We start from the raw sequence: 24,104 nt of genomic DNA on the forward strand, positions 1-24,104 counted from the left end.
TCGGAGCCACACGGTGTTTGAGAGGCACCTGTGAAACTTTTACACCTTAGGGGCCCAGGCTCTCGCTGCTCCCAAGCTCTGTGCTCTCACCAGGCCTGAGTCCTGAGGCATCCTCGATGGAGAACTACCCATCCACAATGCACTTCTGCTAACACCAACCTCTCCTTTTTTCCAAGTACCTATCAGAAGTTCCATAAAATCTAAAATTATTTCACCATTAATTTAATTACGTTCTTACAGTAAGAAACATGAGGGTCAAATTCTAACGATGACTACAGCACTGACATATAACACGGCACTCACAATCACAAAGGTGGCAGGTTTTATTCCTCTGATGAACGTAATTCCCCGGTAACTGTAAACAAACGCAGAGCTGGACTTACCCGTTCCATAGCTGCGTTATGATATGGGAGCTCCTCTTCGCTGCAGAGGAAAAACAGTGGATGTGAAATAGTTGAAACCAGAGCAAACTTTAAAAAAATTATAAACCTGTAGGTAAACATGATGTACAACCATTTATTTATCATCTCAAGAGCTACGTAAGCTTCCATTCCACCGAATTTAACATAAGACAATGAGCTATTCTGCAACCACGTCCCCTGTCTTCAAATCTCTAGACACACTCTGTCCAATCCAGTCATCTCTTGTCACGGGTGGCTGTTTAATTTTAAATGTAAATTAAAATGAAATAAAATTAAAATTTCAGTTATGAGCCTCACTAGCCATGGTTCAGCTACCATACTGAACAGTGCAGATATAGTGAGAACACTTGCACCACTGCAGAAAGTTCTACTGGACAACTTTGCTCTAGTCCAGAAGGCAACAACCTTTTCCTGCAAAGGTAAATATTGAAGAGTAAATACTTCAGGCTTTGTGGGCCACACAGTGTTTTTCATAATACTCAACTTAGATGTCGTACTGTGAAAGTAGATACTGACAGCATGTAAATAGAGTGTGGTTTTGTTCCCATAAAACGTTTACAAAAATAGCCTATAGTCTGTAACAAATGATTGTTCCAAAAAATTAGTATAAGGAAATAAAACGGCCTCCCATGGATTTACGAATTAAAAAGAAAACTTCAACTTTTATTCTGTAAATAAGGAAAGCTTCATTTGTCGAAACTTCAATGGGAATGATTTTTTAAAATGTAAATATAATAAAAGATCAAATCAATTTCTCTGATACAGTAATTTTGTGATACCACCTCCAATACAAAACATTCTGAGACTCTTGAATTAATTGTCAGTAATATGAAAACAATGTACTATCTGTAAACAGTGCTATGTGCTTTGAGTTGCTCTATCAGTAGTGCTGATGTTTTGACAAGAACTATCCATATTCTTCCCTTAGTTTCTATTGACACCAGATAATAACACTTTTAAGAGTACGATATGTTAGTGTTCAAGAGTCCAACGTTTTCGAAAGCACTCTTTTGCTACTCTGGAGAGTCCTTAGGTGAAGCATGAAGCTACAGCAATGAAACTGACCAAAAGGTGTAAGAGCCAAAAGAGATCTCAGAGAGATGATAGTCCAACCCCTCATTTCACAGATAAGAAAACTAACATTTTCACTCAGACACCATCACTTATCCTAATACAGAGATGTTCAGCACTATCTAACCCAGTGGGTTCAAACGTAGGTAAGTATCTGTCTTCAGACTGTGTGAGAGTATGTGAACAACAGGCTAAGAAACCAATTCTCAAGGAAAAGAGTATCTGAGGATTAAATATAAGTGTTTTTTTTTTGAAGTGCCTACTCACCTTTTTTTAAAAAAATAGCTTTTGTTAGGCTCTTAGTCTACCTTTCCCTGCTGATTTGTAATCCTGATTACTAGTAATGCATGAATTACCAGTGATGCATGAATGGCACCCATCCATTCTTCATTTACTGGCAGAAGGCCTGTCAACACTACTGGAATGTACTTGCTAGGTGATTAGGTCAGCAAGGACATCTTGAAAGAATAAGAACATCTGGCAACCTCTGTGTGCACCAACAATGGTATTTCTGGGGTGAGTGGGCTGGGCTGCCCTGGGCAAGAGCAACCTTCTGTGCAGCTGATTTGAGCAGATTCCGACCTAACACTGAACACTGAACATTCCTAACTGCAAATGAAGTGCCAACTCTGGCTGCCACCACAGGACAAGTTCTTCAGTGTCCTCCTATTCACTAAACAAGACTAACAGACCTAACTGTGCCTGTTCTCAACACTGAATCAGAACCAAGTTTTGCACACGTCTGTGGAATGGTGCAAATCACCTGCTCGGGCTACATGGTCTGTGCCAGGCAGGTCCTACCCCCGCCTCTGGCAACCACCAGTATGTTCTCTATATGTATGAGTTTTTCTTTTTTTACATTTCACATATAAGTGAGATCATACAGCATTTGTCTTTCCCTGACTTATTTCACTTAGTATAATGCCTTTAAGGTCCACCCATGTTGTTACTAATGGCAGAATTTCCTTCTTTTTTATGGCTGAATAATATTCCACTGAATATATTCACCACATATCCATTCATCCGTTGATGGATGCTTAGGTTGTTTCATGTCTTGGCTATTGAGAATAATGCTGCAATGAACATGGTGGGTACAGATACCTTTTTGAGTTAGTGTTTTCATTTCCTTCAGATACATACCCAGAAGTGAAACTGCTAGATCAGACAGTAGTTCTATTTTTGATTTTTTGAGAAACCTCCATACTATTTTCCATAGTGGCTATACCAATTGTCATTCCCACCAACAGTGTACAAGGGTTCCCTTTTCTCCACATCCTTGCAAAACTTGTTATTTCTTGTCTTTTTGATGATATTCATTCTAACGGGAACAAGGTGATATCTCACTGTGGTTTTGATTTGCATTTGCCTGATGATTAGTGATGTTGAACACATTTTCATGTACCTGTTGGCCACCTTCTTTAGAAAAATACCTATTCAGATCCTCTGTCCATTTTTTTATTGGATTGTTTGGAGGGTTTTTTTGGCTAGAGTTGTACAAGTTCTTTGTATATTTTGGATATTAATCCTTTATCACAGCGGTCCCCAACCTTTCTGGCACCAGGGACTGGTTTCATCGAAGACAATTTTTCACGGACAGTGGTGGGGGGATTGGTTCAGGTGGTAATGCGAGTGATGGGGAGCAGCAGATGCAACTTTGCTCACTCGCCTGCCACTCACCTCCTGCTGTGTGGCCCAGTTCCTAACAGGCCACAGACTGATACCGGTCCGAAGACTGGGGGTTGGGGACCCCTGCCTTATCAGATATATGATTTGCAAATCTTTTCTCCCATTCAGTAGGCTGCCTTTTCATTTTCTTCATGGTTTCCTTTGCTATGCAGAAACTTTTTAGCTTGATGTAGTCCCACTTGTTGTTTGTTTGTGTTTGTTTTTACTTTTGTTGCCTTTGCTTTTGGTGTCAAATCCAAAAAATCATCACCAAGACCAATGACAAGGAGGTTACCACCTAATTTTTCTTCTAGGAGTTTCATGGTTTCAGCTCTTATGTTCAAGTCTTTAATCCATTTTGAGTTGATTTTGGGGTATCGTATAACACATAGCGGTCTGATTTCATTCTTTTGCATGTAGCTGTCCAGTTTTCCCAACACCATTTACTGAAGAGACTGTCCTTTCCCCTTTGTATATTCTTGGTTCCTTTGTTATAAATTAATTGACCACATATGCATGAACTCTAACAGATCTATGTGTCTGTTTTCATGTCAGTACCATACTGCTTTGATTACTGTAACTTGTAATAGAGTTTGAAATCAGGAAGCATGGTGCCTCCAGCTTTGTTCTTCTTTCTGCAGATTGCTGTGGCTATTCTGGGGCTTCTGTGGTTCACACAAATTTTATAATTGACTGTTCTATTTCTGGGAAACACGCCACTAGAATTTTGATGAAAACTGCATTAAATCTGTAGATTGCTTTGGGCAGTATGGACATTTTAACAATATTAATTCTTCCAATCCATGAGCATGGAATATCCTTCCATTTATTTGTGTCTTATATTTCATCAATGTCTTACAGTTTTCAGTGTACAGGTCTTCCACCTCCTTGGTTAACTTGATTCCTAGGTATTTTACTCTTTTTGATGCAATTGTAAATGAGACTGTTTTCTTAATTTCTTTCTGATAGTTTGTTACCAGGGTATAGACATACAACTGGTTTTTGTATGCTGATTGTATATCCTACAACTTTACTGAATCCGTTTATTAGTTCCAACATTTAGTGGAGTCTTTAGAGACTATATAGACAGACATATCATCTGCAAATGGAGCCGGTTTTACTTCTTTCCTTCCAATTTAGATGTGTTTTACTTCTTTTTCTTGCCTAATTGCTCTGGCTAGGACTTCCAATATTATGTTCAATAAAAGTGGTGAGAGTGGGAACCCTTGTCTTGTTCCTCATCTTACAGGAAAAGCTTTCAGTTTTTCATCATTGAATATGATGTTAGCTGCAAGCTTGTCATGTAGCCTGTATTATGCTGAGGTACATTCACTCCATACTCATTTTGTTATGAGTTTTTATCCTGAATGGATGTTGAATTTTATAAAGTCTTAAGACCTCATAGATAGAATGTGATCCATTCATGAATTTTCTTGCGTTATTGCTCCATTTCTAAAACCTTTCATACAAAATCTGCTATGTGCTCAACACTGATCTCCAAAGAACTTTTCCTCTTCAAGTCTCTGTGTTGGCATACACTCTTTCACAGCCTTCCAAAGAGAAAACAGGGAACTGTGCCTTATCGAGAGCTATACACAATGTATATATACACACGTAAAACACTGTGGCAGCCTCAGGCACGATGGCTAGCATGCTGCAGGAGTGTACTAATGTTGCTGAATGAATGTATGAAGGGAAGGATGAACGCATGCCTGCATTCCTGTATGCATCTTTACCTTGCCACCTAAATATCCTCCAAGTAGAAGAAAGGGAAGACCAAAATCTAGGTGAGTGCAGTGTTCCATTAGATCAGCAAACTACAGTTCCTGAATGAAAAATGGGCCATCAGCCTGTTTCTGTAAATGAAGTTTTACTGGAACACCACCATGCTCATTTATATATTGTCTATGATTGTTTTCAGGCTACCATGGTAGAGTTGAATAGCTGTAAGAAAAACAATATGGTCCACAAAGCCAAAAAGTATTTAATATCTGCCTCTTTACAGAAAATGTTTTCCTACCCCTGCTTTAGAAAACGAAGGTTTGTCGTCTAATGGAAAGAGGCAGCTAGAGACTGCTTAAAGAAACACCAAGCTGATAGCAAGAGGCTACACCTTTTAGAAATATACAAAGTAAAAACAACAACATAGTCATCACTGGAAACACAGGGACCTTAGCTGGATCTATTTTCTTTTATCTGCTATTAAGCTTAAAAGAATACTAATTAGAGTGTATGTGCTTGTAATTTCTCAATAGCTCAAATGGAGTATTTCTGTAACTATGAGATAAACTTTCATTTGGAAACATAAAAGTTAACTTGTGAAAATCAGTTATTCAATATACTGACTAAATTTTATTTCTGATCTTGTAGCAAATTTTGCCTGAGTTTAGATTTACTCTAGTCAAAATTATTGGATGGGTAGAAAGAGTTCTCAAGGCCTCGTCATTAAAACAGATATTCTTTAAAAACAAAAACACCATTATTCCGGTTTACAAATATTTATATAGTCACATTAAACTACAGACAATGTGCTAAATTTTATAAATATACACATTTTGATAAGTAGTTGAAAATCTGAAGCTTGGTATTAATTTTATCTTTATTTTTGAAACAATTTCCTTCTAATTCTTCTACTAATAACTTGTGGCCTAAAAGCATTATCTATGATTATCCAAATACCAAGCATTCTTTGTCGAGCAGACTGACAGTGACTATTTTTGAAAAAAGTGTCTAAAGTTCAAATACTGAAAGTTCTCTAAGTTCTTAAATAAGCTCGATTTCTCCATTCTCCAGATACAAGTCCATCATAGGCATGCAGCTAGGGACAGCTCCCCATTTCTGCGTACTAAACAAAGACGACCCTGTTCCAGCATCACGCCAGGCTGGTTTGGCAACAGTTTTTATATTTATTGTGAAATCTGTTATAAAACCAAGTTAGTCCTATACTGTATTTGTTAATTACTGTCATCCTTCTCCACATAGCATAACAAGTAATTTAAGTTACAAAAACTGTAATTAGACATGAAGTCAGCAGCCTTCAGAGAAGGCTGCAAAGTTACTTTGTACCATTTTATTGACCTTGACGCTTGAAACCCATGTTTATCACAGAACCAATCAGAAATTACAAAGAACTAAGACAGCAGAAAGAAACGCTCTTGATCAAGGTGTGACAGGGAGCAACATCTAAATGCCTAGGTCAGGTGACTTTATTCAAGAGCGCAAAAAACCCCAGCAGCAACCTTGGGAGAAAGTGTCTCACTGAAATGAAGCACTGTAACAAAAATCAATGACTTTGGTGAAATTCAATAAAGCCTAACATTACACTAAAATCCATTTCTATGCTTCATTATTTTTATTTGTGCTGCCTGCTTTAGGATTGCACCATGGAGTTAATAAAAAATTTAGGGGGGCAGTATGAGGACTGGTTGGGCTTCGTTTTCAAAGACCGGTGAGCTCACCAGTGGGATCATTTCAAACAGATCCCTCTCCTTGGGCACTCTTCTTTCCCCCTTTAATTTTCTTTCTAGGCATTTCGAAGAGCTTCTTCGATGTTTCTCTTATTAAAACTACAGAGGCAGGGGCTTCCCTGGTAGCACAGTGGTTGAGAGTCCGCCTGCCGATGCAGGGAACACAGGTTCGTGCCCCGGTCCGGGAAGATCCCACATGCCGCAGAGCGGCTGGGCCTGTGAGCCATGGCCGCTGAGCCTGCGCGTCCGGAGCCTGTGCTCCACAACGGGAGAGGCCACAACAGAATGCAGAAGGTCAGAACTCAGGCTCTGCCCTGAGGCTGCCACGGTCAGTTCCCCAACCCGACATTTACTGCGAGCACAACCTGGGCAAGTTGCTTGACCTCTTTGTGTTTCAGTTTCATCTAAAAAAAGACAAAAAGAGTACCTATCCCAAAGAAGTTTTGAGAGGAATAAGCCATGTGAGGAGCTTAGAACAGTGCCTGGCACACAGTAAGTGCTCAATAAATATTAGCTAATATTATTAAGGTAAATCACTGACTGGCTTTTTTTCCCACTAGAGCCAAATGGACCTCAGCACAGAGGTAAAAAGAAACATTGAGTAACTGAGTGTGATTTTTAGATTGTAGACACAGACTAGGCTCTTGGGCCAGAACCTAGTTGTTTCAAGCCATGAGAAAAGAGAATTTAGCTAATTCCTAGACCCTTCTGGAATGCACGGATTTTTCATACGTATTTTGTCCTATATTAGACCATTTTATGATAAAAACATCCTTTGTAGTGGTTCGTGCCCATCACAAACACTTGGGGAGGTCAAAATCAGCTGAGTTGTATCCTACCTTCTGAATCAAAATCTGGGATACAACCCAGATATCTATTTAGACAAACAAACAAACAAACATTTTCCAACTAATTCTAATGTGCAGGAGATTTTGGGACCCACTGATCTTGACACTGCTAAATGCTCAAAGTGTCCTTCCAAACAGCATTCACATACCTCGGATCTGCACATTAACCTACACAAATGTAAAATCATTTCCTGTCACATTTGTGGCCAAGTCTGACTTACTTAAAAAAAAAGCCGAAGTGGGGGTTTCCCTTAGGGACAGTATTTTCATCACAGTTACACACTGCTCTGTTGGTCTGCTTAAATTCAAAGTCTTCTAATTAGAACTAGGCAGGAGAACATTTCGGATATGCTGATATCATTAGGTAGCATAATGACACCTTACGTTTGTCTAGACCTGTATGTAGTATTCCATCATTTTATTTCTTCAAAGCTTCAAGTATCCCTAAGTATGTAGAGCAATTAATGATTTCTGTTTCACAGATAAGGCGTGAAATAGTTAACTGAAACCAGCAAAGCCAGAAGAAAAGCACACATTCTAACTCCCAGAACTGTTTGTTTGTTTGCTTGTGTCACCCTGAGAAAAACATGATACAACAAAATACTTTCTAAATGAAAGAAAACTGAACAGAAAGGAAAAAGAAGGTCTGAGTACTATAAAGTTACTGCTATGAACTCCCTAAGAAACTGTATTCCTCCTTCAAAATTTAATCATGTATCATAAAATAAAAATCCCTGGCTTCTTCCTCTTTATAATAAATGAGACTGGGAAAGGATAAATGTGAATAAGTAGTAGGTTAATCACTAAATTGTATGGAACCATACAAACTACAGAGATGCAGAAAAGTCTCCAGCCCATGGGAATCTTACTAAACAAAGCCAGAACCAAACAGGCAAATTCACATCATTTCAGGATGTTTTTAAGAGTCAAAATCACTTTAACTACTTTACTCTATAGCGCTCTAGACCTCTCTCGACTCCTTACGTAACATACTCAGGATAAATGGAATTAATCTTTAGGAGCAATAACATGAATACATTTCCCACCATAAGGAAGATCAGTGGCATTTCTTTTCATTGCTCATTTTCAGGCTGCAGGATACTAAAGTTCTAACTGCTAATTATTTTTTAAATGCATTTACATAAAATAAAATGTTTTATAATTATTTTTGAAATACAAGTTGTTATTGATTTCCACTTAATTCTGCTAAATTACTAATATAACTCATTCATTGCACTTAATGTTCTTACTAAAACACAATGAATATTAAAGACTGTATTCTTAACTATAGTTCAATTTCAATCACAGAGGTTAAAAATGCCAGGAATTTAATAAAAAAAGCATGTTGTAATTCAAAAAGAAACATGTACCAAAATGTTCATAGCAGCCCTATTTACAATAGCCCAGAGATGGAAACAACCGAAGTGTCCATCATCGGATGAATGGATAAAGAAGATGTGGCACATATATACAATGGAATATTACTCAGCCATAAAAAGAAATGAAATTGAGCTATTTGTAATGAGGTGGATGGACCTAGAGTCTGTCATACAGAGTGAAGTAAGTCAGAAAGAGAAAGACAAATACTGTATGCTGACACATATATATGGAATTTAAGAAAAAAAAATGTCATGAAGCACATAGGGGTAAGACAGGAATAAAGACACAGACCTACTAGAGAATGGACTTGAGGATATGGGGAGGGGGAAGGGTAAGCTGGGACAAAGTGAAAGAGCGGCATGGACATATATACACTACCAAACGTAAGGTAGATAGCTAGTGGGAAGCAGCCGCATAGCACAGGGAGATCAGCTCGGTGCTTTGTGACCGCCTGGAGGGGTGGGATAGGGAGGGTGGGAGGGAGACGCAAAAGGGAGGGGATATGGGAACATATGTATATGTATAACTGATTAAATTTGTTATAAAGAAAAAAAAAAAAGCATGTTGCAGGATCAATCCTGGAATCTTATTCAGAGCAACGCTATTAAAAATAAAGAAAATCAATGAAATAGGAGACCATAGAAACATAATTTTAAAAGTTAGCTTTCAAACTATGCAACTTACTGTAAGAAGCCAAATCTATCCGTGACTTTGTAAACAAGGTAATCAGCATCTTCCCAAGGTTCAATCTCTGCACCTTCTCGTCCCTATAATAGGGGACAAAGAAGGGTGTTATTGGGAATATATAAAACTGAATAATTTCTTTAAAAAGAACAAAAAACAAGACATTTTTTACTAAAAATAAGAGCTGGAACTGAGGCATTATCGATCCTAAATAACTTTAAAAAATTCTGGCAATAATCACTATTTCTTTGATACAAACTTTGGAAGACATTAAGCCGTGATCAGACCTGGGTTCCTATGAGAAACAGACTGGGAAAGAGGGAGCAACGGAGGACAAGAAGCCACTCAAGAATGAACCACCAGGGCTTCCCTGGTGGTGCAGTGGTTAAGAATCCGCCTGCCAATGCAGAGGACATGGGTTCGAGCCCTGGTCCGGGAAGATCCCACATGCTGTGTGCGCCACAACTACTGAGCCTGCGCTCTAGAGCCCGCGAGACACAACTGCTAAGCCCGCGTGCCACAACTACTTAAGCCCACTCTCCTAGAGCGCATGCTCCACAGCAAGAAAAGCCACCGCAATGAGAAGCCCGTGCACCGCAACGAAGAGTAGCCCCCGCGCGCCTCAACTAGAGAAAGCCCGCGCGCAGCAATGAAGACCCAACGTAGCCAAAAATAAATAAATTTATATAAAAAAAGAATGAACTGCCAAACTTGAAGGCTTTAGAGTGAAAACATCTTAGAAAAAAGTATGTCTTGCTTTTTCATGCTAACTTCTCAGAAGAGTAGGCTACCTACTTTGCCTCTCTTCCTCTTCACTCCCAGCTCTACTGGCCCTGATACTATCCTTGCCAAGATCAAAACCGGCCTCCCACCGTCAGATCCCGTGGACACTACTCTGGCTTCCTCACCGGGTGGATTTTTCCACTGCGCTTGTCACTGCTGCTCAGCCTCGTGACACCATCGTCTCTTGGTTCTCCTGTCCCTCCCCTACTCTTCTGTGACAGCTTCCTCATGGGCTGCCCCCACCAAGTGTCTGTGTGGCCAGAGCTGCATCCTCAGCCCACTGCCCGTCACACTCCCCTCCTGAGCTGTGAAGCAGCACTGATCAGAGCAGGAGCCCCAGGGCAAGAGTCTGCACTAATCCCTCATGTTTCACACTTAGTACCTGACTGTCTCGTGGATGTTTTTATAACTGCCTATTCATGTGTTCTCTGAGTAGGCCCTGAGCGTCCTGTGGGCAGGGACCCCTTGTAACTCACGTTTGTACAGTGAAACCCCAAGGCCTAGCATGACACTTGGCCTGGTCACTAAGTGTTAACTGCATGAAAAAAAAAATGCACGTGAGCATGAACAACGATGGTTCTGTTGGTTTTAAATTACTTAAGCAGTTAAATAAATTAATTAGGTTTTTCATGGACTACGTTAAAACCTAATCATAATAATGGGAAATGGTGTCTAATGTTCCAAACAACCAACTTAAAAAGAAACTCTGGGAACATGATTGTTAAGTTGAGCTCTGCCTGTATGCTTCCCTGGAAGCAGGGCACAGTCCAGATGGCCTTCTATAATTTCATGTTCCTGTTATTCTCATAAATAATCAAAAATAACAGATATGAAATTACATCCAAGTGACATAAATATAAAACATGACATTTATAAATCATGGCTACAACTCATTATAGATCTCAAGAGATAAGGTAATAATAAGGATATATGTAAATCGTCAACAACTGTGATTTTCTAGGGCATCAAAAATGAGATTCCAGGGCTTCCCTGGTGGCACAGTGGTTGAGAGTCTGCCTGCCAATGCAGGGGACACGGGTTCGTGTCCTGGTCTGGGAAGATCCCACACGCCGCAGAGCAGATGGGCCTGTGAGCCATGGTCACTGAGTCTGCGCGTCTGGAGACTGTGCTCCGCAACAGGAGAGGCCACAACAGTTGAGAGGCCCGTGTACCACACACACAAAAAAATGAGATTCCATAATTAACTTAAGGATAAAATGCTAATGGAGATTATACATCATGTATAAATTCAAATTTTCAGATCCATGTTCAATTTTTAACATCACGTATCCATTATAAATAAAATGGGTATTCAATTCCATATACTAATATATTAAAATATTTATTGAATACCTAGTATGAGCCAGAACTATTGTAGGTATTTAGGATACAAGAGCAAATCAAAAAGAAATTCTTACCCTCGGAGAGTTTACATTCTAGGAGGGAGAGCAGACAACAAAGTATAATATAAAGTATGCTGATACCTAAATGCTATGGTGAAAAATAAAGAAGAGAAAGGGGATAGAGAGAGCCAGGGGGTGGAGGGGTGTATTAAACAGTGTGGTCAGAGAAGATTTCACTAAGAGGTAGCACCTGGGCAAAGAAAAAGAGGAGGCAATAGGGCATGAAGGTATCCAGGATACAAGTGTTCCAGGAAGAAGAAATAGCCAGTGCAAAGGCCCTGAGGCAGGAGCAAGCCTGGAAGAAGTGTTGGAAGAATAACAAGTGACCAGAGTGGCTAAAGCACAAGGAAGGAGGGAGAAAAAATACAGAGATGAAGTCAGAGAAATAAGATGACTTCAACAGTCACGGGAAGTAAACAAACTGCTGCTGTAATTTAAGCTCTGCAAAAAGGAACTCCATTTCTATTTATACTTTTGTAAATAAAAATTACTCAAAGAGTAAATATGAATACTTACTCTGTCATATTTAGCAACTATTTCAGCTCGCTCCTGGGCAAGTTTGACTGCTACATCCTGGTTTGAATCTGTGGAGAGGTCAAATTTCAATGAACTGTTATTTAAAGGTTTATAAAGTTAATTAATTATAAAACTAAGATAAAACAAATGAAAATAAAACAGTAAATCAATGCTGCCTAAAATGACAAACCAGCAAAATCGAATAAAGTATCTGTAATTATAACTTTGAAATATCAACATATCTACCATTTCAATATTACAATACCATACTCAAAAGAAAGCAAATTTGTTAACACAGCATTAACTTAGGGGATATGGTAAATCTTATCCCTCAAGAGTTAATTTTGGATCTAGTTTCATAGAAATAAATATTAAAGTAAAACTGGAACTGAGAGCTCTAAGTTTTCAGATGAAATCCACTTAGGTAGATGATGAGAAGAGCATTCAAGAAGGCTTTTAAAATTTAAGGTAATTTGCTCGCAAAATAAATCAGTGCAAGATAGACTTCAGGAGTTAAAAAAAATATTTCTCTGACATGATGAATATAATCATTTCTTCATTTAGCCTCTCAGGTCTCCCTTATCAACTGCCCCAACTACTATTATAATCTCCAGTTTTTTACCACAATACAACCACAAATAAAGTTTTCTTTCTTATTATCACCAGATTATCTTTCAAAAACGTTAAGTCTGATAACAAGGTCAAAACATGAAATAGTGTGGATATGATTACACACCCCAACTACCATAAATAAAAATAAAAGATCAATGACAGACTGTATAAAAGGCACCTCTGATCAAGAAGAAAGACAAGCATTCCAGTGGAAACTGGGCAAAGGTCATATGCAAGAAATTCACAGGAGTAACAACAGCAGTGACAACTCTGTGCTCCGCACAGACTGCCCGGCAGATAATAAGATACTGCCAGCATCCGATACTGCGGAAAGCACTTTACATGCCTTATCACACTTAATTCTCACAACGGCACTTTACTGTATTAATTCTATTACACAGATGGAAAAAAAATGAGGTTTAGAGATTTTAACCAACTTGCCTAAGGTCACAAAGCTAGTAAACAGCAAAGCTAGATTCAAATCCAGAGAGTACTGACTCCGCAGTCCATAATTTTAACCACTACTTTATAAAAAAGACACGAAAAAGGATGTCCAGTTAAAGATGGCAGATGGAACACACACTTTTATATCCATTACTCCTAAAACCCCAGTAAAATGACAATATAGGGATTCTTTAAATCCTTGCCCTGAGTGGCCCAGCAAATGGAGGTTCCAGAGAAGAGGTGAGGGTAGGGTTAAAAACAGGGAGTTGATTAAAGAAGTCAAGTCCCCGAGAGTTGAAGGGTTGTGTGTGTGTAAGAGGTTGAGTGAGTGCAGGGAAGAAAACCAAATCCTCACCCTCCAAAGCAGGAAACCATGAGATAATGACTAAATCTGCAGAACAGGAAGCGGCAATATAGCATGGTATCTAGCGCTTTGGAAGTAAACGGATAATGAACCAGCTGGGAGTGGAGAGTGATTACTTCTTTGGGGTGGGCAGCCCGGAGGGAGGGGTGTGGAAGTCAGCTTATTTTTCAAAATAAGTTTTACAGGCTGCTGAATCTTTACACCAAGTACAGCTCTGATAAAAATAAAAGCTAATTTTAAAAGCCAAGACATGGGGGAAAAAACTCAAGTCATCAGAAACTAAGGAAATACAAATTTTAAAATACCACTTTGGAGGGGGATGGACCTAGAGTCTGTCATACAGAGTGAAGTAAGTCAGAAAGAGAAAAACAAATACCATATGCTAACTAAGGGTAAGCTGGGACGAAGTGAGAGAGTGGCATGGACATAGATACACTACCAAATGTAAAATAGATAGCTAGTGGGAAGCAGCTGCATAGCACAGGGAGGTCAGCTCCGTGCTTTGTGACCACCTAGACGGGTGGGATAGGGAGGGTGGGAGGGAGACGCAAGAGGGAGGGGATATGGGGATATATGTATGCATATAGCTGATTCACTTTGTTATACAGCAGAAACTAACAGAACATTGTAAAGCAATTATACTCCAATAAAGATGTAAAAAATAAATAAATAAAATAAAGGGACTTCCCTGGTGGCACAGTGGCTAAGAATCCACCTGCCAATGCAGGGGACATGGGTTTGATCCCTGGTCCGGGAAGATCCCACATGCTGTGAAGCAACTAAGCCCATGCACCACAACTACTGAGCCCGTGTGCCACAACTAATAAAGCCCGTGTACCTAGAGCCCGTGCTCCACAACAAGAGTAGCCACCGCAATGAGAAGCCCACGCACCACAACGAAGAGTAGCCCCCTTGCCGCAACTAGAGAAAGCCCGCACACAGCAACGAAGACCCAACACAGCTAAAAATAAAAATAAATAAATAAAATACCACTTTGCACCTATCTCACAGTGACGAAAAAATGCATTGATATTACTCAATCTTGATATAGTGTGGGGAAATCTGCCATTACTTATGCTGTGGGTAGACCTACAAATGTATAAAATCTTTCTGTAAAGCAACTTGATAATATGTATAAAAAATCTTAAAAACAGGGACTTCCCTGGTTGGCACAGTGGTTAAGTCTCTACACTCCCAATGTAGGGGGCCCAGGTTCAATCTCTGGTCAGGGAACTAGATCCCACATGCATGCCGCAACTAGGAGTTTGCATGCCACAACTAAGGAGGCTGCCTGCTGCAACTAAGGAGCCAGCGAGCTGCAACTAAAGAGCCCGTGAGCCACAACTAAGGAGGCTGCCTGCCGCACAGGCAGACCGGCACAACCAAATAAATAAATAAATATTAAAAAGAAAAAAACCTTAATAGGTAGAGACTATAGCCCAATAAATACCCACATAATAGCAAAGTGCTGTCTATATGTTAAATAGTATTAAGAACAAAAGACACAAGAAAAGTTTCCTAAAGTAAAGAAAAAAATAAAAATTTTTTAAATTCTTAAAAACAGGCGTCTCCTTTACCCAATAATTCCACCTCTAGGAATTTATGATAATGAGATAATCAAACAAGCACAATATTGTTTATAATAGTAGAATGGAATTTGTGAATTTCTTAAAGTTTATTTGGGAAAAAAAGTTTATGTCACTGCTTTTCTCAGACTACAAAGTGTCAATATACTATCCTTTGAGGGAAATGTGAATAAATAACAAATGGTTCAATAAAATAACAAAAATACAGGTTAGTTGTTCAGATTTTCACAGTTAACTTATACATTCAGAAGTCTGGGATACTCAACTCAATTACACACATATTTATTATCCTATTTTAGACATATGAACCTTCATCAATTCCTTTTTCCCTCTCCTGTTACCCAGCTTTAACACATTACACTTCTACAAAAGGGTAGGGAAAGCAAATTAACAGAAATTAAACTCAAACTAGGAAACTTGGCTACTTAGTAAATTCTATTTCCATCACCAGAACAGCTAAGCATGAATTTCTATGGTGATTAGGCCAAATCCAATAAATGAGTGCTTTCTTTCAAGTATTTTATACTAGTACTTTATTCCTGCTACTAGTCCTAGGAGTCTCAACTATATTTCCAACTTAACAATGAAAAGTTTAAAAGTGTAAAGGCAAGAACTGGAAACAGTATAGAGTTGGGAAGTGAAGATGCAAAGTATCCCAAGAAAACATCATTGTGGCAAACTGTAAGATACAACGCTTTACATGGGTCGTCTCCAGTCCAGAGATTTCCAGAAAGGAGACCTAGCCCAGTAATAGGAGTTGTACTGGAATTGGATGAAACTGTACCTAATTTTACGGGAATAAAATGATTAACATGATTAGAATAGTTGACTCCAAATCAAGTCAGTACTAATCTTTAAATTCCTTTAGAAAGTTCTTATCCTTGTATTTCCTGATGGGGAGAAAATTTTGTAATGTTAATGAATGTAAAAGAGAACAGAGTTAAAGTCAAACTAATTTTATAAAATATAGCCAAACCTGCTTCTTTGAAGAGACTAAATAGAAATGCCAATCTTTCCCAACACCAAGTTTAGAGACATTATTTAATAATCTGCATTGTGAAGCAAGCATCTTTCCAGTAAGAAGTAGTGTCCTTATGCAGAATTCACTATCATTAAATTATATTTCATACTGTCTGATCTACAGTTGAGAAGTTTATTAAGAATTATAGTAGAATACTCCCTTTGGTTTTGTTCTGATTGCTTATTTAGAAATTCCACTGCAGAACAAAGAGTTTGCCCTATAAACACTGACCACAGAAGGTATCAGGCAGCTGTCTGTGTCTATGCAAGTATGCACCGACTTCCAGGCACCTATTAAAGGACAAAGGCTGTGTTCCTGGGCACTTGTCATTATCAAACAAGAAAGCTATCACAGTATTCAAGCCAAATTAAATCTAATTATCTTAATTGACTTTACATCTAATATAACAATGTTTCAAAGTATAAGAGGCACATTTTAAGCAGTAAGGATCAAAAGGCATTTGGATTAAATACTCAAGTATATAGAAAACATCTCTGGGCACAAATGTACGAAGAAAACGACAACCAGAGCATTTTAAGAGGACCTCTAATTCCATTTAAACATAAAAACTTTAAAGAATCAAGCATCCACCTGAATTGTAACTTAGTATCACTAAGTTAGCCCCAAATTGTAATGAACAATTCTAAGTTACTAAATTTTAAATTCAATGAAACAAAATTGACAGACCATTTTTCCTAGTATACGTTTTGACAGATGAATGTAAATAAATATATATTTCAATTTAAAAAGTACTTTACCCTTTGTTAGATAACCAGTCTGGCTTTGGGAATTAACAACAGCTTCAGTCCTCATAGAGTAAACTTATCTCTTCCAAGATTCCATTACTGCTTTATAGTTTGCAAGCACACCAAGAGTGTTAGGTGGTCCCTCACACATTCTGCAACAAACTGAAACAGAAAAGCGGAAGGCAGCTCTACTTTAAACTATTTGTGAAACAGGCACAAGAAAGAAAAGGTCTGAGATATATTCTAAGGGGGAAAAAAGACCTTGCTGTGGTTACACGCACTACAGATATTCAAACAAAGATGATGTTTGTTGAGGGTAAAAACATGCCTTTCAGGCTGGATCCCAAGTATGAACCACACCAGCCTACACCCAGCATTCCATCTAGTAACAAACAGGGGCTTTGAATATGCCTTAATCTTGCACTTCAAAATTAGCCACATTCTTACTACTTTTAATAAAACTTGTCTTGGAGCAATAAAGAAATTTTTTATTTAAAACATTAAACTAAAGCTAAGTAGGAATACTCTTCTCGAGTACATTTTATAACTTAATTTTAATGATACTTTTTAATGTGAAAGTTTCAGCCCCTGTTTCAGACACTAAGCAAATGCATACTAAATTCTGGAGGGTTTTGGAAATATTTAACACACCACACATACACAAGTGAAATAAATGTTTCATGAAACAAAATGCAGAGCTACCGCAGGGTGGCACTGGGAAATGTCCTGTTTATTCTTTCCTTCCCTTCACTGTTTCCTTCTTTCTTTCTTTCTTTTTTTTTTTAAAGGGTTGGAACCTACAATATGGAAACTACTTTGCAAAAGTGACAGCCACCTTAGAGGCATGATTATGAACATTAATTACACTTAACTGGACACTAATGAATTACGTTTACACTCAGCTTAAGCCAGGTGTAACATTCAATACAGGTAAAAGATGTCAGAAGCTTAGAGAGAGGGAAAAAGTTCAAATCATAAACCAAGGAATGAGAATCAGACTGGCATCAAATTTCTTATCAACTAGAAGGTAATGAAGCACTTATTTTCAAAGTTCTGAGAAAAAAAATTATCATGAGCTTGGAATTCTATACCAAGCTAAACAACTGATTCGGTATGAGGAAAAAGTAAAAAAAAATGTTTACAGATATTACAAGGTGGGGTGAGCTGAAGAATGACTCCCCAAAATATGTCCACATCCTAATCTCTGGAACGTGTGGATGTACCTAATATGGCAAAAGGAATTTGCGGATGTAATTAAGTAAGGATCTTGAGATGGGAAGGTGACCCTGGATCGTGAAGGTGGGCACAACGCAATCACAAGAATCTTATGAAAGGCAGCCAAGAAGGTCAGAGGAGGAAGTAGATGTGAGGATGAAGGCAAGAGGCTGGAGTGATGTGAAGAAAGAAGGGGCCATGAGCCAAGGAAAGGAGGCGGCCTCCAGAAGCTCAGAAAGGCAAGGATCCCCATTCTCCCCTAGTGGCTCCAGAAGGAATCAGCCCTGCTGACTTCAGCCCAGTGGAACTGATTTCAGACTTCTGGCCTCCAGCACAGTAAGAGAATCAATTTTGTTGTTTTAAGCCACCAAGTTTGTCATAGTTTGTTACAGCAGCAAGAGGAAACTAATACAATGATTCAGAGTTTACTGCCTAAACAATGTTTCTTTGACAAAGACTCTCTCCTTGTCCAAACTTTTAACGTCTTCTTTACTAGGTCTTGAGTCCTGTTTTAGCCTGCCTAGCCCAGCTGTAGCAAAAATCCTGCTAAGTCAGGTCAGTGAGAGTCCCCCCACCCTTGACATCTCTTTGCTCTTGATATCTGGTCAGATTCCTCATCCCCCACCCCTGATATCTGGTAACACTGGCCTGCCTCTACCAAGAATCCTGTTAAGTTGGTTTAGCAAGAATCCCATCCTTGAAGTCTCCTCTTAGTAATTTTCTATCCACCAAGGCCCTCACTCGACTGACTGACTATAAATCTCTTATTTATAGGGATTTCTTTATTGTTTTAATAAGTGTCAGAATAATTTTTTAACAGAATCAAAAAAAGGGGTAGACACAGGATCCATGCAATCTCAGGAAGCTAACTGTGTAGTTGCCTAGAGAGTGACTAGCCTGCATTAGAATAGGGAATACAAGGTGTCTTCAAGAAGAAAGTGGATTCTAGGCAACATGTAGATCACAGATATTATTAGCGATACAGTGAAAGCTTACATATGAAAGACACCAAAAAGAGGATAAGAAGACTATTAGAAAATTCAGAACAAACAAAGCATAGTGATAAAAGTCATGGTCAAATATGAAGCAATGTACAAAGGGGCATGGCTATGAATTTGATACATATGGGAAAAGTGAATTCATCTGACCGTGACACTTTCAACATTAGGATTATATTTCCTTCCTACATACTTCATCATAATGTTTGAGACTGAAGTAAATTATATTGACTACTGACATTGTGATTATATACGGATTTTATTGGCTTTTAATGTTCATAACCAACTATATACAAAGTGTCTAAAATTGAACTCTGATCTGCACACTTCCACACACCCCACTCCAAACTAAGTCCCCCCTTCCTAGAAGCAGCCACCGTTATCTCCCAAAACTATTCTCCACACTATACAAGGATCTGCATGTATGTATGCACATACACATATATTTAAATGTCCCTTTTCTATTTAAAAACTAGAACCATTCTATAAATAATTCTAGATCTTACTTTTTTGCTTAACAGTACATCTTTGAGCTTATGCATATCAACACCAATAAAGGCTTAGCAACTAGTTCTTGCAGGGAAGAAGTTTAGGCTGTGAGCCCTGGTTTGAGGCATCTGCCATTTTCTATGCTGTGAATATTCCCACTGTGGCAGCCAATTACCAAGGTATCAGTGTGATGTCACCAAACGCATATAGTTCAGGCTGGGTCCAATAAATCAGTGGATCTACCTCAACCATTTTTACAGCTGTAAAGTTTCCCAATGCATGAACATAATTTATTCAACTAGTCCTTTCTTAGGAATTCGAACTAGGATAAACTAGAGAGTCAATTTGTAATGAGAGTTAAAGATGAAACATTATGAGGTAAAGAGCTTAACAGGTTACTGTAACCAAAGGCAAGCTGAAAAAAAAGAGGAAGCAGAAACTACCAGTAAGCTGAGAAAAAGATGCTTCAGAGAGGAAAATGGTACCCAATACGCAGAGCAAAGCAGAGTCACCATCAGAGAGACCTTTTAGCCTAAAAAAAGAAAAGAGAGAGACTAGCCCGCCCCTGAGCTGCTGCTGTGGTTGCTGGCTTTCCTTTCCTGCTCAATGCATGCATACAAAGCAAATGTTTTTTCCTGAAATTATCTGAGTAAATTACCCATGTCTATAATTTGAGTTCTTTAATTCCATCTCATCTTTCAACCAAAAGAGGCCCTAAGTGTCGATGGTGCCTAAACAATGTTTCAGTTATTTGTGATCGCTTTCTTAGAATACTATGGACTATGATACACCAATTATAAAGTTTCTTCTAATGATAAAATCTTAAAAGGCACCATTGCTAAAAACGTCAGCATTTATTTTGCCATGCTCTAGATCCAAGGCTGAAGGGAACGCTCAGAGGAGAAATAAGCAGAGTTAAACAAATCAACATCAAAACACAACTAAAAACAAAATAAAGGAAGGCACACCAGTCACAAGAGAACCTGAAATACCACTTATTTTAACTGGTTATTCTGTGAGAGATGAAATTCAATACGGACACTTAAAAGTGACATATACCCACTCTCCCCGCAGCAAAGTTTATGACTGGAGTAGCATCCCAGGAGAGCTTCACATCCTTAGCCAAAAGCTCCACCTGGTGGTCCTGTGAGCACGGATCCCAAATCTCCTGTCCCTTTTACCCTAATCCATGCTCCTGCGCCCTCCAGCACAGTCCCACCTCCACCTCTCACAGCTCGGTTAACTCCACCTTAAACAAGTGTCTCATCAAAAATGTACAACCTCAAAAACCCATTTCTCTCCTTCTTCCTTCCCCCACTAGAGTAATAATCTCAGAAAAATCATTTGGCTTCCTTCCCTCTTTCCATGTTAACTTGGAAACAACACAACAACAAGATTCTGATCACAGCTGCAATTATAAAAATAGTGTAACTAATCACGATCAAGGAAGGGACAGCCAAAGGCTGAAAGTTAAATACAGGAAAGAACCAAAGCCATAAACCCAAAAGTCCTCAGAAATGCCCCACTTTCCACTTCAAAAGAGCCACACAAGCTTCCACATACATCTTCATACTCCTCTGGTAATATGCATTGTCTGATACAATAAAAGTGTTCAAACAATAAGCCTAGGTGCTCTTCAATTTTAGCTTTTGTCAGTGTAAATATGATTTATACCTTTCCATTCAAAATATTTCTATTATCTCACTAGCAGCATGATATCAGCATTTTCTATTATATCATGTTTTCATTTTTAAATTTTTCATTCAATGTGCAGAACACATTTCTTCAAACAAATTCTTATATAGAAGCCCAGCTTTCAAGCAAGGAGAGTGATGGGGCTGAGGAGAGATGAAGCAAAGTCCTCCTTGTGTTAGCACGTTTGTCATCTACTGCTCAAATGAGTTCTCTTCCAACAGCTTCCCACCTGCCATCGCCACCTCCCTTTCATAGAGTCCTCTCAATTCTCCAGGCCCTTCTCTTGCTTCTACAAATAAAAAGATTAACATTTTATAATTGGTAGTTTGTCTGTATGTTGTTTTGTTTGTAAGCATATATATTTTAAGACCTGTAAGAACAGGACACATCTCCAATATTTTAAACATGGAGCACCCAGCATCGGGTAGATATTTAATATTTCTATAACTAATAAAATATTTTAAATCATAATTTTTTTAATGAATTTATTTATTTTTGGCTGTGTTGGGTCTTCGTTTCTGTGCGAGGGCTTTCTCTAGTTGCGGTGAGCGGGGGCCACTCTTCATCGCGGTGCGTGGGCCTCTCACTGTCGCGGCCTCTCTTGTTGCGGAGCACAGGCTCCAGACGCACAGGCTCAGTAGCTGTGGTGCACGGGCTTAGTTGCTCCGCAGCATGTGGGATTTTCCCAGACCAGGGCTCGAACCCGTGTCCCCTGCATCGGCAGGCGGACTCTCAACGACTGCGCCACCCGGGAAGCCCCTTAAATCATAATTGTAACAACAATTCCAGGGAAGGCTTCTATTACTTGCTTCCTGAATTCTAGAAAGATGAGAAACAAAATAATTTTAAAGTCCTACAATTACTGACAAGGATTCATTATAACAGGATAATTTTCTTCCCCTAAAATTTAATCATGACTACAGACCTACTAGAGGATCCACCTTACCAATGCCCATTGCCATAAAGGAAGAATTGGTTACTGGTAGAACTGGCCTTTAGATCTACTGTATTTACCATCTGTTACCCACAACAATTTATTGAATATACTTACTTCCATGTCACTTCTATTAAACTGTAATCTCCATGAACAAAAGACAGTATCTCATTCATCTTCGTATCTCTTATATCCATCACAGTGCCTGGCACACAGTAGTTGCTCTCTAAGTATTTCTTTTGAAAAATTACTCAAAATTAGTTACTAATGTGAATTATTCAACCAGGTAAACATAATATATCAACTTATTTTTAAAATTAGATTTATAAGCTATTTTCCAGATATAGCTTTACTGCAAAAAAGAAAAAAGAAAATATATGCTTCTGCTAAAGATTCTTACTTTTCTCATACATTTTATTGTTTTTTTTAAAGTCTATTTCAAGGTAGCATTTGAAATATTATTAGGACTCAGACATGAGAAGTCACAATCTATTTCTGATGAGCACTTCTGATTATTGCAAGACCTTCATATCCATTAAGGAATGAATGAATACATGCATGAGTAAGTGTATGTATGTACTATGTGGCTACCGGAAGATGAAAGAAAACAGAGACCTGTTGGTTATGTCTGTGTTCCAACCTCACACTTCCCCTCTTTCCAGCTCCCCAACCTACTCACAGACCATCACTGTCTCACTTCCTTTACCGGAAGCTCCGGCTCACTCAGCTCCGTGTGCCCCCATCATGCTTCAAGCCCACGTGGAGGGCCTTCAGCTAGAGAAACACTCCCAACTCCCTCCAACTCTTCCCTCACTCCTCACTCCTGGGGATGGGCTTGGCCGAGCTCCTTGCTTTCTCACCCAGCCACCCTGTCGCTGGGCACATCCCTTCTGATATCCTCTCCATGCAGGAAAGCACCTGCCCTGATGGGAGGCCTGGGGTTGCTTGGCTGTGCTAGTCACCGGGTGGGTAAATCTAAGTCAAGAGAGGCTAATAAGCCCTTTCCACTTCAGATCTAACGTCATGCCCTCCAATCAGCCAAAAGATTTTGCTCTCCATCTGTCAATGTCTCCTGTGTTACTTCTCAAAAAGAAAGAGCATTACTACTGGTTCCCCAGAACTCCCAAAGTCAGACTAGTAACTCCAACATTTATGTGTAAGATGATTCACAGAGGAAAAGGATATGAAGTGAGGTAACAATGTTTAAATACCATTACTACTAATGAGAAACATAATTATTACTTGTTGAATGTGAGTTTAATTTCCACATTTGGCAGCAGGGTTGAATGACAAAATTGCCAACAACAGACACCTAGAACCAAGACAAGCATATGAGTCATTTTACTCACTTCAACCTGCCTACAGTTGCTGGCAAACTCAAGACTAGACCTTAGCAGTTTTTCCAGCAGCATGAGAGCATGATTGTAGTAATAGATGACACAAGACTGGTGTGTAACAACTCCTTGCTTGTGGATACTTTATAACCTGCTTAGTGCAGGTTTAATAGGTACCAGACATTTACTATGCATTTACTATGCATAAACTCACATAATCCTCATAGCAACCTACTCTGTTAGTTTTATGACCCTCCCTAGTTTACACACAGGGAGCGTGATGTTCGAAGAGGCGAAGCGATTCAGGTCCTACAGGAAGTAAGCGGCAGAGCAGAGTCCGGCGCTCTGACTTCAAAGCCGTTTCTAACCGCCACACTATTTGTTAAAGTATAAGTGAGTGATCTTTTTCTTTTCTTCTCACCTCTGC

At 38.9% G+C, this 24,104-nt stretch overlaps 1 protein-coding gene across 1 annotated transcript in view; it reads right to left on the reverse strand.

Annotated features, from left to right (window-relative positions):
• USP6NL (USP6 N-terminal like) overlaps positions 1 to 24,104 on the reverse strand; it is a 156,044-nt gene that overhangs the window by 51,672 nt on the left and 80,268 nt on the right. Inside the window, exons 3-6 of the mRNA XM_060097602.1 lie at positions 17,025 to 17,174; positions 12,240 to 12,307; positions 9,538 to 9,620; positions 384 to 423 (exon numbers count right to left, since the gene is read on the reverse strand). Coding sequence (XP_059953585.1) covers positions 384 to 423; positions 9,538 to 9,620; positions 12,240 to 12,307; positions 17,025 to 17,079 — 246 coding nt within the window. The 5' untranslated portion in view covers positions 17,080 to 17,174. The remainder of the gene's footprint in view (positions 1 to 383; positions 424 to 9,537; positions 9,621 to 12,239; positions 12,308 to 17,024; positions 17,175 to 24,104) is intronic.

This window comes from Mesoplodon densirostris, chromosome 4 (assembly GCF_025265405.1).
Source record: "Mesoplodon densirostris isolate mMesDen1 chromosome 4, mMesDen1 primary haplotype, whole genome shotgun sequence".
Classification (NCBI taxonomy): Eukaryota; Metazoa; Chordata; class Mammalia; order Artiodactyla; family Ziphiidae; genus Mesoplodon; species Mesoplodon densirostris.